Source organism: Chiloscyllium plagiosum, chromosome 3 (genome assembly GCF_004010195.1).
Source record: "Chiloscyllium plagiosum isolate BGI_BamShark_2017 chromosome 3, ASM401019v2, whole genome shotgun sequence".
Lineage (NCBI taxonomy): Eukaryota > Metazoa > Chordata > Chondrichthyes > Orectolobiformes > Hemiscylliidae > Chiloscyllium > Chiloscyllium plagiosum.
The window spans coordinates 102,441,475-102,453,926 of NC_057712.1; the positions used below are offsets into that span (position 1 = coordinate 102,441,475).

The 12,452-nt window shown below is 46.2% G+C and overlaps 1 protein-coding gene across 6 annotated transcripts in view; it reads right to left on the minus strand.

Annotated features, from left to right (window-relative positions):
- tbx18 (T-box transcription factor 18) overlaps positions 1-12,142 on the minus strand; it is a 38,827-nt gene extending 26,685 nt beyond the window's left edge. For 2 of the 6 annotated variants that reach the window (XR_006311225.1, XM_043686976.1), the window contains exons 1-6: positions 11,357-12,120; positions 10,756-10,930; positions 9,515-9,616; positions 8,184-8,355; positions 5,585-5,752; positions 5,157-5,221 (exon numbers count right to left, since the gene is read on the minus strand). Coding sequence is in view for 5 of the 6 variants with exons in the window: in XM_043686976.1 (XP_043542911.1) it covers positions 5,157-5,221; positions 5,585-5,752; positions 8,184-8,355; positions 9,515-9,616; positions 10,756-10,930; positions 11,357-11,579 (905 nt within the window). In the remaining variant the exon portion in view is untranslated. Of the gene's footprint in view, positions 1-5,156; positions 5,222-5,584; positions 5,753-8,183; positions 8,356-9,514; positions 9,617-10,755; positions 10,931-11,356 lie in introns of all 6 variants that reach the window. The other 4 variants (XM_043686980.1, XM_043686979.1, XM_043686978.1 and 1 more) reach the window with 4 other exon arrangements.
- Positions 12,143-12,452: the final 310 nt, after the last annotated feature.

Consider the following 12,452-nt stretch of genomic DNA (forward strand, 5'->3'; position numbering starts at 1 on the left):
GGGCCAGTGAGGGAGGCTCCCTTTATATACCACCTTTATTATTTTAGGCTGAAACATCAGGTTTTGCTTTCCCTGTCCCCAAACCCTTCCCACCAGACAATAAATTACAGCTGGGTGGGAAATATCCCTGCCACTCGAATAGGACAAAAGCATAGGAGCCAGCTTAGGCATTGTCCATCTCCAACTCCTGTAGGGATTGCACTCAGGAGGACCAGGCAGGAGGGCAGACATCTGGGGAATTTTAAAGACCTTCACACCTGGAAGCTTGCCACGAGGAATGGGACCAAAACATTCTGGCTGTCATTTTAGTTATGTTCTATGAGGTAGTTGACAAAAATGTTGACATCTAGGGTCCTGTCCATTAAACATTAAAGTGTGACTTGAATTCATATTCAATAAACCAGTATTTCAAACCCCAGATACTTTCCAACCTTCTGGGTTCAATATTGAGCTCAACAGCTTCAAATTGTGAACCCATTCCTTCCCTTTCTTTTAGCTTTACCTGTCACCATGTTCCTTCTCCCCTTCCCCCACTTCAGTGCGACTGTCTGATATTTCCAGTCTGACAGTTAGACACACCATTGTTCTGCCATTCTCACATTCCGAAAACTTAATCGAAACAAGTCAGCATCCTTTCTCCCCCAGCACTCCAACCACACCCCCCACCACCTAAATGCTTTCCCCTCCACACTTCACCAGCTCTGATGAAGAGTCATCTTGACTCGAAATGTTAGCTTGCTCTCTCTCCATGGATGCTGCTTGACCCACTGTGATCTCCAACATCTTTTGTTTTTCAGTAGATATTCCATCATCCGCAGTCATTTGCTCCTAGCCAGTATTACGTAGTCTGCCAAAAGTGGTACATGTATATCATGAATTAGGAGCCAGACCAGGCCCTCTCCCCTCTTAAGTCTGCTGTGCCATTCAATAACATAATGACAGAACTGACCATAACCCCCTTCACTATTTGGTTAACAGGAACATTTTCACCTCTGCCAAGACACTGCTTCTATCGCCTGTTCAGGAAGATCTTTCCTAAGCCTCTTGACCTTATGAGAGAAACTTGGGTCTTTAATGGAAAACCTTTTATTTTTGAATAATTACTTAGATTCTCCCACAAGAGGAAACATCCCTTCCATCCTGTCAAGACCACTTAGGATCGTATGTTTCAATTAGTTTGCCTCCTACTCCTCGAAATACCAGTAGATAAAAGCCTGGCCTGTGCAACCTGCCCCCACAGGACAACTCACCCATTCCAGCTCGGAGTCGGAAAAACTTCTCTGAAATTCTTTCAATGCATTTCAATCCTTCCTTAAATAAGGAGACCAATGTTGTACACAATACAGATGGCATCTTGCCAATGTTCTGGAATACTGAAGCATAAGCTGCCTACCTTTGCATTCAATTCTCTTTGCAATGAATTATAATATAGCACGGGTGGCATGGTGGCTGCAGGAAGTATGGCGGCTCAGTGGTTAGCACTGCAGCCTCACAGCACCAAGGACCCAGGTTCGATTCCAGCCTTGGGTGATTGCGTGGAGTTTGCACATTCTCCCCGTGTCAGCATGGGTTTCCTTCAGGTGCTCTGGTTTCCTCCCACAGTCCAAAGATGTGAAAGCCAGGTGAATTGGCCATGCTAAATTGCCTGTAGTGTTCAGGGATGTGCAGGTTAGGAGCATTACTCAGGGGTAAATGTAGAAGAATGGGTTTGGATGGGTTACCCTTTGGATGGTTGGTGTGGACTTGTTGGGCTGAAGGGGCTGTCTCCACACTGTTGGAATTCTATAACGTAATGTTCTATAACCTTTCCTAATTACATGCTGTACCTCCATACCAGGCTTTTGTGTTTTGTGCACCAGGGCACTCAGATCCCCCTGCATCTCACAGCTCTGTAATTTCCTGATTAAACAGAAAATTTCACATTTTCCTAAATTATATCCTACTTGGCAGATTTTTGACCATTCAATGAATCTAACTTATGCCTTTGTGGCCTCTGTATGTCCTCTTCGCAGTGCAGTCCTCAGCTCAAACCGAAGTATTCAGAGTGGGTGTAAAGAATTGCTTTCTCATTGCCAGATATCACATTACTCAAATACTTAGTTCGACAATAGTGGTCAAAGGCAGAGAAGCTAAGGCCTTAGGGGTAAAGGAGAAACGAATATTTTTAGCTGGCACAGAGTAAGACACCTTAGTGACCCTGTCACTGAATAGTAATCCAGAGGCCTGGACTGATAATCCAGAAATTGGAGTGTAATTCCCCTTTAACAGTTGTAGAAATTAAATTAAATGAATTGAACAAAATCTGGAATGCAAGTTAATAACAGTGATGGAGACCATAAACCTCTGCTTCAATCCCATCTGATTCTCTCCTGGAAAAGAAATCTGCCATCTTTACTAAATGTGATTCCAGACCCATAGACTTGAAGCTTAATTGTTCTGTTAAATGGCTGAGCAAACCACAGCAGTCTAATCCAAGATGTTGGCGTAAAACCATTCCCTCCCACCAGCCCCGGCCCCACCTTCAAGGGCAAAGAGAAACAGACAAATGCTGACCTTACCAGCAACACCCATATCCTTAATGAATAAAACAAAAATTTCTGTGGAACCAATTTCCATGATTCTATGAGTTTATCAGCAAAATCCCCTACTTCCTTCACCCTTGTATGTTTATTTAACTTCCTTTTAAAAAGCAGATGTGATATTCCTTGGTGATGATCTTATATCAATAGTCTCCGGTTATGCTCTTTACCATGTGTTGAATCACAGTTTCTGTTTCTACCCTATCAGAGCCTTTCTTAATTTAATCATCTTTATGAGGTTATTCTTCAGCATTTAATTTTAAGTAGAGTTGATTAGATTTCCTACAGTGTGGAAATAGCCCCTTCGGCCCAATAAGTCCACATCGACACTCTGAACAGTAACCCATTTCCTTCTGACTAATGCATCTAATACTCTTGGGCAATTTAGCATGGCCAATCCATCTGACCTGCATTTCTTTTGGGCTGTGGGAGGAAACCAGAGCGCCCAGATGAAACCCACACAGACACAGGGAGAATGTGCAAACTTCACACTGACAGTCACTCGAGGTAGGAATTGAACCCTGGTCCCTGGTGCTGTGAGGCAACAGTACTAGCCACTGAGCCACCCTTTGTCATTTTCTGAGAGTTACAATCTCACAGTATCGCTCCTGTAATGATGTATTTTTGCATCTTTGTTTGTGCCTCTAGTTTTTCTATGATATGGTGACCAGAAGCATACACAATGCCCAGAGTTTGTCTAATTAAGGTTGAGTACAAACTGAATATAACTTATCTACTTTTCAGATCTATCCATCTAGAAATGAACCCTTGTGACTGTGATTTGACTTTGTTATGATGAACCAGTAATTCCAATCTCAGTGCTTTGTGTATGTGTAGTCTCAGATCCCTTCTACCCTATTTTAAAACATGTTCCATGTTCTGCTGCTGAGATTCATATTTCCTATGAAACACATGCCCTTCTTGCTCCTTATCTTTCTGACCAAACATTCCACTTACCCATGATTGAATTCATTCGGCAGTTTGATGCCCACTCTGTATACTTATTAATGTCATTCTGCATTTCGTTGAAGTCCTCTTCCGTTTTCACTATCTCTCCAAATTTTGCATTTTTCACAAATTTATAAAATGTGTTTTTGATTCCAAAATCTAAACCATGCATAAAAACTGAATAGGTACAACAGCGGTCCAGCTCTAATCATTATGTAATCCAACCTCTTCTATCATTCTGAATATTTATCTTTTTGCTAGTCAGCTAACAATTAGCCTAATCATGACCTGAATTAATCTAAAACACGATTATTTATTGAAAGGGTTTTGTTTTTATTTTGGAGTCCAGATTAAATGGCTGCATCGACTGGACTTCAACATTGTCTAATCTCTGTGCTTCAAAGGTTTTGATTACTCTAGTCAAGTGAAACTTTCCTATTTGAAGTCCACGTTGACTATTCAACTTCTGTCCGAATGTTCTTTCAGGAAGACCATTGGCCATCCTTCTCAAATCTATAACACCAGTGACACCAGCTCCACAATAATGTGGTTAAATCTGAACTGCTCTTTGAAAATGACCAAGCAAACCATTTCGTTGGAGGGGAGTTAGGGACTGTGAACAACACAGATATCGACATCCCCTAAAAATACAGAGAAAATGATAATTTGCTATCTGTCATTCCTAGTTTTTTTGTATTTTATCGTTTTCTGGAGATGCCATTATTTTTCCCACCGGTAATGCTAAACAGACTGGTTTTATATTTCCTTGCACACGTTCCATATTCCTTCTGCAACTGGTTATCGGAGCCTGCTTTATTAATGAATTGTTCTCAGCAGTTTTAGACCCTCTGATACAATGTTGCCCTGCAAATGAAGCCTTTCTTTCCCGATTTGGGAGAAGGGCAATACAAAATATGACAACGGAGCGCCGATATGATGGCCCGACGTTTGGCCGCAGTCTTGAAACAGTCACAGCAACCAGATGATGAAAAAAAAGTATATCGAAAGTTGAGCTGAATGCTCGCTTGCCAATCTTTTGTTCCGATATAACGGCTTTCACACTGACTTTTACAGGGGATCATGGGCATTTTGCAGGAAGCTATCATAAAATATTTATTGGGTTGACTTGGGCTCAAAAATCAGGCTTCGTTTTCCCAGTAATAGGAACGCTTGGGTTTAGCCGGGATAAAAGTCGCCTCCCGGAGAGATGTTGCTCAGGCGATAATTTATCCAAGATGCCTTGAACTTTTCCCATTTGATCACTTGCCGCGCTTGCGCGATCAAACAGCCCAGTTTAGTTAAGCAGAATAAAGTTTGTCCTTCCCTGTATTTTCTCAGACGCCAGTGTTTGTCCCTTTCTGCTTTTAAACTTTAAGGGCAGTATAGAGGCTGGAGGAAAAATGCCCCATTAATCTCTGCAACTGTCCCTTTTCTATGGTGGTGCCGCCCGCCAATTGCCCCCATTTGAGTGAGGCGGAGGAGGGTGAGGTCTTGACTGGAAAGTGGCCTTTCACACGGGGAAGGCTGTAAGTTGGTGGTGTGAGTGTTGTCTCTCACACACACACACACAGATGTACATTGCCGGCGCTGTTCAAGGCGCCCTCTGACGGGAGCAACCCAATGATTTACCTGTTCCGCCCGGAATCTCGGAAGCCTTTAGCAAATGGGTTCCTGTCGATCTTCAGTCGAGTGATCTGAGACAGAAGTGGAGTTGAGATTAGAGGGCGGCACATCTCACACGTCTGCTTTCAAACTGGATCTAACACTGCTGCTCTGCTCTGCACACACCCAGACCCAATTTCTAAAGCTTTTGCAGTTACCACCCCCCTGGTGCAGTCTTGATAAAAGTTATTTTCAAGTGAAACATTTGTCCAAAAGTCGGCCCAGTCCGTGATATTACAGCATGATATATATATATTTAAAATGTCATATTCGATTTACAAGAGAGAGAGGGCCGGCTGTTCGTTCTTGTGTGAATGCAGTCAGGGAGAGCGGTTCGGTGTGGGCTCGCTGTGGGGGTGTGTCAGCCCGGGTCAGACACCCCTCCGCCCCCTTACCTGTTGGTTCTGGTAAGCGGTGACGGTGGTGAAGACGGTCTCGGGGAAGCAGAAGTGTTGGACGCCGTCCCCTCCCGGGATGGGCTTGACCGGCGACAGCTCCTCCGCACATTCCTTGCGGATGACATGGACCCGAGGCTGGTACTTGTGCATCGAATGCAGTATAATCTGTCCCGGGAAGAGATAAACAAACTGAGAGGTGTGTTTGTGTGTGTGAGAGAGAGAGCCCACCTGGCCGGAGAGGTAGCTGTTGCTCTCTGAGCGCTGGCGGTTTGGTGAAGGAGCCACCTTCAGGAACCGGGAATGACAATGTCCCCCCTGGTCCCACACGGTCAGTTAGTGACAGGCACTTGGTTTCATTCCACAGCGGGACCTTCCTCCCGCCTGGGCTCCAGCAAGCAAGCAAAAAGCCCCGTCTATTTTAAAAGAGTGACTCTAATTATTTCTTCCTGCCTTTATTTACTCCGCCGTCCTCCATTGTAATTGCGCCGGGACATATTCAGGCATCAGACAGTTTTTATGGTAAATCTTGCCATCATTTTGATATGCTCGGCTAGATACCCAGAGGCTGCGGGTCTTTATGCTGCTGTTATTGGGTCAGTCTCATGTTCATTTAAATAATTGCAGAATGCCCGATTGTTATTCTGAGCTAGCGCTGCCTGACAGTTTTAAAAGCATTCTCCCGGGGAATGAACAGCTCATGTCTCCCTGATCCGTGCCTCGCTTGCTAACCAGTGGCAGACGGAACATCTCTGATCGAGATGACACTTGGCCCTCTGCTTGAGCTGTTGCAAAGCCCGACCTGTTCAACGTTTCGGAGAAATCCGAACACTCTCGCACCCAGCCGGCACCAACAGCTGGGTAGCTTTCAGCGATCACATCTACTCAGTGACTCCCGGCCCCCGAAAGCAAACCGCCCCTAGTGCAGAAAGGCTGGTGAAGCAAGAGTAGTTACATCCTGGTGGATGTGGATACCGGAAAAGAGTTATTCTTTTTAATTAGCAATCAGATCCACAAGGAACTGCACGGGAGATGTGGAAGGAGATAGTGAGAGTGGGATTCTGCTGGGCGTGAGAAGCTATAAATTCTTTTTGTGCGGAAAGGTCCTTATGTGAATCATTTTGCACCATTAAAAACCACACAACACCAGGTTATAGGCCAACAGGTTTATTCGGAAGCACTTGCTTTCGGAGCGCTGCCACTCCACAACCACCTGACTATAACCTGGTGTTGTGTGGTTTTGAACTTTCTCCACCCCAGTCCAACACCGGCTCCTCCAAATAATTTTATACCCAACACCCTTCCCTCCAAAACAAAATGTGCAAGAGGGTTATTAACCAAAAGTTCCTGATTTCAGCTCTGCTGTGAGAGACTGAGAGTCTGATTTTCTTTTTCAAATTTAGAAATTAAAAGACTGCTTATGAATTTATTGTTAAAAAGAAAGTTAACGTGGTGGAATAATCGACCTTGCCCCAATTTGCTCTCTAGGCAATTGGCTCTCCGTTTATCTAGCTTTATTCCTGATGAAGGGCTTTTGCCCGAAACGTCGATTTTCCTGCTCCTCTGATGCTGCCTGAACTGCTGTGCTGTTCCAGCACCACTAATCCAGAATCTCCGTTTATCCAGGCAGCTACTGTAAGAACAGACGATTCCAGGCGGCTCGTCACCTCCTTAATGCGCACATTTCCAGAATAATCCTTTCTCTTTGTCATTAAGTTTGAACACCTCAGTTCGGAATTCAAATCAGAACACCAGTCAGGCACCAATACCCAGCAATACGATTACTCCGTGTTGGGATATTTCTTTCCTGTTTATTATTCCCTCCCCCCCCCCCCCCCCCCCGCGCCCCCCGCCCTGTTCTTGTTCAGCCCTGGGCACTGCCACAGGACCCTATTTCACCGGCCGGCCGGCTTTATCCGCTCAGGGTACAAAGATAGCAAGCCGACGTCCCCCAAACGGAGCGCCACATTCATACGGGGCTGACTAGCAAACAAGAAAATGCAGAACAGAAATCATTGTCACGATATCTTTATCGTAAAGAGTTTACAAAAAGGAAGGCTCGAGCCAATTTAGAAAATTGGAAATTTCCCAGGCAATTCCCCAATCACTGTTATCGAAGATTCACCGTTACTGTGTGTGTGGAGACAGTTGGGATCATTTTTATAAGTCTATCGTTTACACGACTCCCATGTACAGAATTCTATCGATGTTTACATTGTTTTTAAGTTTCCATGTGTCAAGTTATACACTTCTAGTTTTCCTGGTTCTTATTTTGATGTTAAATATAATTTGTAAAACTCTTCAGCGGTGTTTCCAAATCATCACCCATCAGGGAAAGGAGAGGTCTCTCTCTGCCCATTTCCTGACCCTGCCTTACTTAAATAAACAGGTTACCTCATCTGCGGCCACCTCATCAGTTTGAGGTCGTTTTTTAAACAAACTCAGCCGGGTCGAGGCGTCAGGGACACTGCACTCATCGCTTACTGGTGATAAACACTAAAACGCGGGCAGGTATTTGCACTAATCTGGTTCGGAATGAACCGCATCAATCGGTCCGGCGAGGAAAGGGTGGCGGCTTTGAAAGACAGGCACAACTCACATGTCCTTGGTCGTCCAGTTCGTTGTTGGTGAGTTTGAGCTTGTCAAAGCTGATGACCTGCCGCATCCAGGTATCCCCCGAGGCCGGGGAGTCCGGGTGGATGTAAACCCGAGGCGGTACCGGAGAATCTGCATTGCCAGCTACCATCCATTTGGAGCTGTGATACACATACCTGCACCCAGAGCAGAGAGAGAGAGAACACAACCGAGCTGGACCCTCCCGGGAACACCAACACTTACTACTTCATTGAAATAGCAAACTAAACCAAGCAAGTCGAAATGTTTAAACTAAGTACAATTCCCCGGATGCAATTACAATTACACCGTTTGGAAATCCTGTAAAGGTGACAAGGGGCTCATGTTGGTGAATGGCCTTAAAGATTTGAATTCAGAATTGATGTTTTTAGTTTTGAACAAGCAATTATTCTGGGAGTGGTGCGTCCAGTACTAGGGCTAAGTGAGACAAGCGCTTTGGGGTTAGTTGGGAAGCTAGGACCTCTTGTTAAACAACGGGGTAGGTGCGCGGTTTCGCGATAAATCAACCGTTTGCCAATGTTGATGGGCTTGCTCGAAGGTGGACGAGAGGTTTTCGGACCACATGCGTTATTGCTAGAAGGTACAAGTAATAGGAGAGGTGTCCATCGGAATTAGGACCAGGAGTAGGCCATTGTACCCCTCCGACTATAGTCTCCCGCCCACCGCGATAACCGTTGACTCTTTAGTGAAGTTTTAAGGTTGAATTGGAGGACATATACGGTCTTGCAAAACAGTGTTCTGGTCGGGACTGTGGAAGGGGGAAATGCAGGTTACAAAGAGGAATTCTTAAGTATTGGTCCTATAATTCCGACCAGTGTTTGCAGGTTTGGATTTGGTGAGACGCGCTCCGGCCGGAGAGAACTGTCGCCAGTCGCTGCAGTGACTCTCTGAGAGGGATGCTGTTTAATACTGCAGGACGTGGATTACCGGTCTGAGTGAGAGGGCTGGCCTGCCGCTGGTTGTACCCCGAGTGGTCAGCGATGTGTGGATCATAGACCTTACACTGGCACCTGAATCAACCAGGAACTCAGCCCAACGACATTCGGCCCGTCCGAACTCTTCCCGATTCCTCTTTCAGGTGTTTATTGAAACCTGGTTTATTGTAAACTGTTTATGCTCTAACCCACACACTCTCTGACTCCGCAGACCTACAATTTTGCTCTTCAGTAAGTATCCCAAAAAACCCTGTTGCGCTCAGGAACTTTAATTCTGAGTGCCCCCTTTGACGCCGGGTTTGTGACTACGCGAGTTCAAGTGCAGACCATTTCCCTCTTGCTCCCAGCTCCGTGCTCTAACCTGTACCGCTTATTGTCCACGGGTATAATGTCCATGGCGATGTAATACTGCTGGTGGGGATCGAGTCCCGTCATCTTCACCCGCATAGCCGGAAACATTCTCCTAGCAAAGACCAACAGGAACATATACAAACCAATCAAATTGCTTTAAGAGAGAGAGAGAAAAAGAAACAAAAAGCTAAACCAGTCAGTCTTCAGCCTGCCAAGCCCCCTCTCAATCGGATCTACCAAATGTCGGAGCAGACGACTGAGACTTTGCAGCGAAACCTGGAGCCGCCATAATAAACAGCTGGAGAGAAACGGCCGACACTCCCAAAATACTGCCTGGCCTTTAAAACTACTGAATCTGGGCTAGACAAAAACACATCAAGGGAAACACTTCCAAAAACATTTACTTTTCGATACGTTGCAGTTTCCCCATTCCCCATTCTCAAGCTGCTCCCAAGTGGGTGTTTGCACGCTGGATTGCCGGTGCATCTGAAATTGTTCTTCGGAAAAGCGGTTTAATAGCTGTGCATGTATTAAATTGACGCAGACCGGCCAACCGAATGTAGGCGAACGCCAAAACAACACTGATGTGTCTCCCCTGTTAGTAAACCCACCCAAAACAAACACTGATGTCTACCCTGTTAGTAAACTCATCAAAAACAAACACTGATGTGTCTCCCGTTAGTAAACCCACCCAAAACAACACTGATGTGTCTCCCCCTGTTAGTAAATCCACCCAAAACAACACTGATGTCTACCCTGTTAGTAAACACACCGAAAACAACACTGATGTCTACCCTGTTAGTAAATCCACCCAAAACAACACTGATGTCTACCCTGTTTGTAAACCCATCAAAAACAACACTGATGTCTACCCTGTTAGTAAATCCACCCAAAACAACACTGATGTCTATCCTGTTAGTAAATCCACCCAAAACAACACTGATGTCTACCCTGTTAGTAAACACACCGAAAACAACACTGATGTCTATCCAATAGTAAATCCACCCAAAACAACACTGATGTCTACCCTGTTAGTAAATCCACCCAAAACAACACTGATGTCTATCCTGTTAGTAAACCCATCAAAAACAACACTATTGTCTAGTTTTTAGTAAACCCACCGAAAATAAACACTGATGTCTACCCTGTTAGTAAATCCACTCAAAACAACACTGATGTCTACCCTGTTAGTAAAGCCACCGGAACCAAACCCGCGCACCTTGCCTGGGGACCACAGACTCTCAGACTGACCTGCCTGCTTTGGTGATGATCATCTCGGTGCCGATCTCGTGAAACCTCTTCCACAGGTCTGCTCCCTGAAGCTCGACGTGGATGTCCTCCCGGGAGGTGCCACACTTGGGCGCAATGTAGGCCTTACTGACGACCGGAGGGGACGGACACGACAAGGCATCGTCCCCATTCACAACTGAAGCACCAAAGGAAGAGAAAAGAATGCGTGAAAGCGCCACGATTTATAACCCCAGGTGATAGAGTTCGATACCGAACAGAGCGACGTGATGCAATCTAAACAGTAAAAAAACTAAGTACAATTGCATAATAAGTACTAAGTAGAATTGCATAATCATTTCTATGGCATGCATACAAAGCTGAAGTAATTTGATTTGTCCCAGAAACTGATGTGACATATTTTTTGATCTGGAATTAGATTGTTGAAAAAAAAAACAATTTTTGATTGTTTAAAACTAAAACGAAACCGAGCTGCCAACAGCAGCATTCCTTGTCGAAGTCGTTTTCCCCCCCTCCCTCTCTCTCTCTCCCGGCGAAGCTAATGGTAAATAACAGCAGCTGGAGGATGCGAGCGAAAAGCCTGGGGAGGCGTGGGGGAACTCACCGGCTCTCTCGCTGTGCTCAGTTTCGCAGCGATTCTGCCCCTCGGAGCCCCTGTCCTTGCTCGGCCCGTTCACGCTCGGGCTCGTCCTTCGCTCTTTCAGCTCGACCCCGATGTCGGCGCGCCCCTCCACTTTCCTCTTCTTTTCCGCCCCGATCAGCGCTTCCACCGAAAAGGCATGAGCTTTCAAACTCATTGCGGACGGAGATCTCCTTTTCTCAGCCATCCCACGCTGGGCTGTGCGTGTGAGTGCGAGTGAGACAACACACACACACACACACAGATTTTTGTCTTCAAAAAGTTGTTTTCTTTCCCTCACCTCCCTCCCTCTCTCCCCACACACACACACACAAACACAAACTCCCAATCCCAATCCAATGCCTTACTGCTGGGTGAAAATACTGATGGGGTTGAGAGATTTAGGGAGGGAGAGAAAAAAAAGAACAAGGGCGCTCCGTCTCGTCCAGTTGGAGTGACATGGAGTGGAGGCGCCGCGGATGGACTCCCTTCCTCTCTCTCCCTCTCTTTCTGAGCGCAATTAGGGCTGGTAATTGAATTTTGTTGCCTGGATCTGTCAGCACTTGCGAGCAGCGAGAGAGAGGGACATAGCTGAGGCGGCTCAGCTCCACGCGTGTCACACCCACCCCCAACACACACACACACACACAGGGCGGCGGGAGGAGGCGGGGCCCCGTCTGCTGCCAATCACAGCTGCTTCGCCCTATCACTGCCCGCCGATTGTCCTCCTCGCCCAATGGGGGCACGGACCTCATTATCATCTGCCGCTTCTCCTAGGCCGTGAGGGATGGAGGGAGCTGGTCCCAGAGCGGGCAGTTCCACTTGCATCACAGGTCTACACACACACCCGACTCCCGTCCCCATCCTCTACCCCCCCCCCCCCCCCCGTCCTCAGCAGCAACGGGGCCAGATCAATATTACCATGACAGACACCAAAAGAGGTTGCAGCGAAAGTTTCATTTGCACCCGACCTCATGTGCAGAATTCCCACCGCGCATAAGACCAAAGTCAGACATGTCACCCCCTTCGGATTTTGCCCCCTCTTGCATCCTCCTAATCAATACCGAAACAGTTCTTAAAA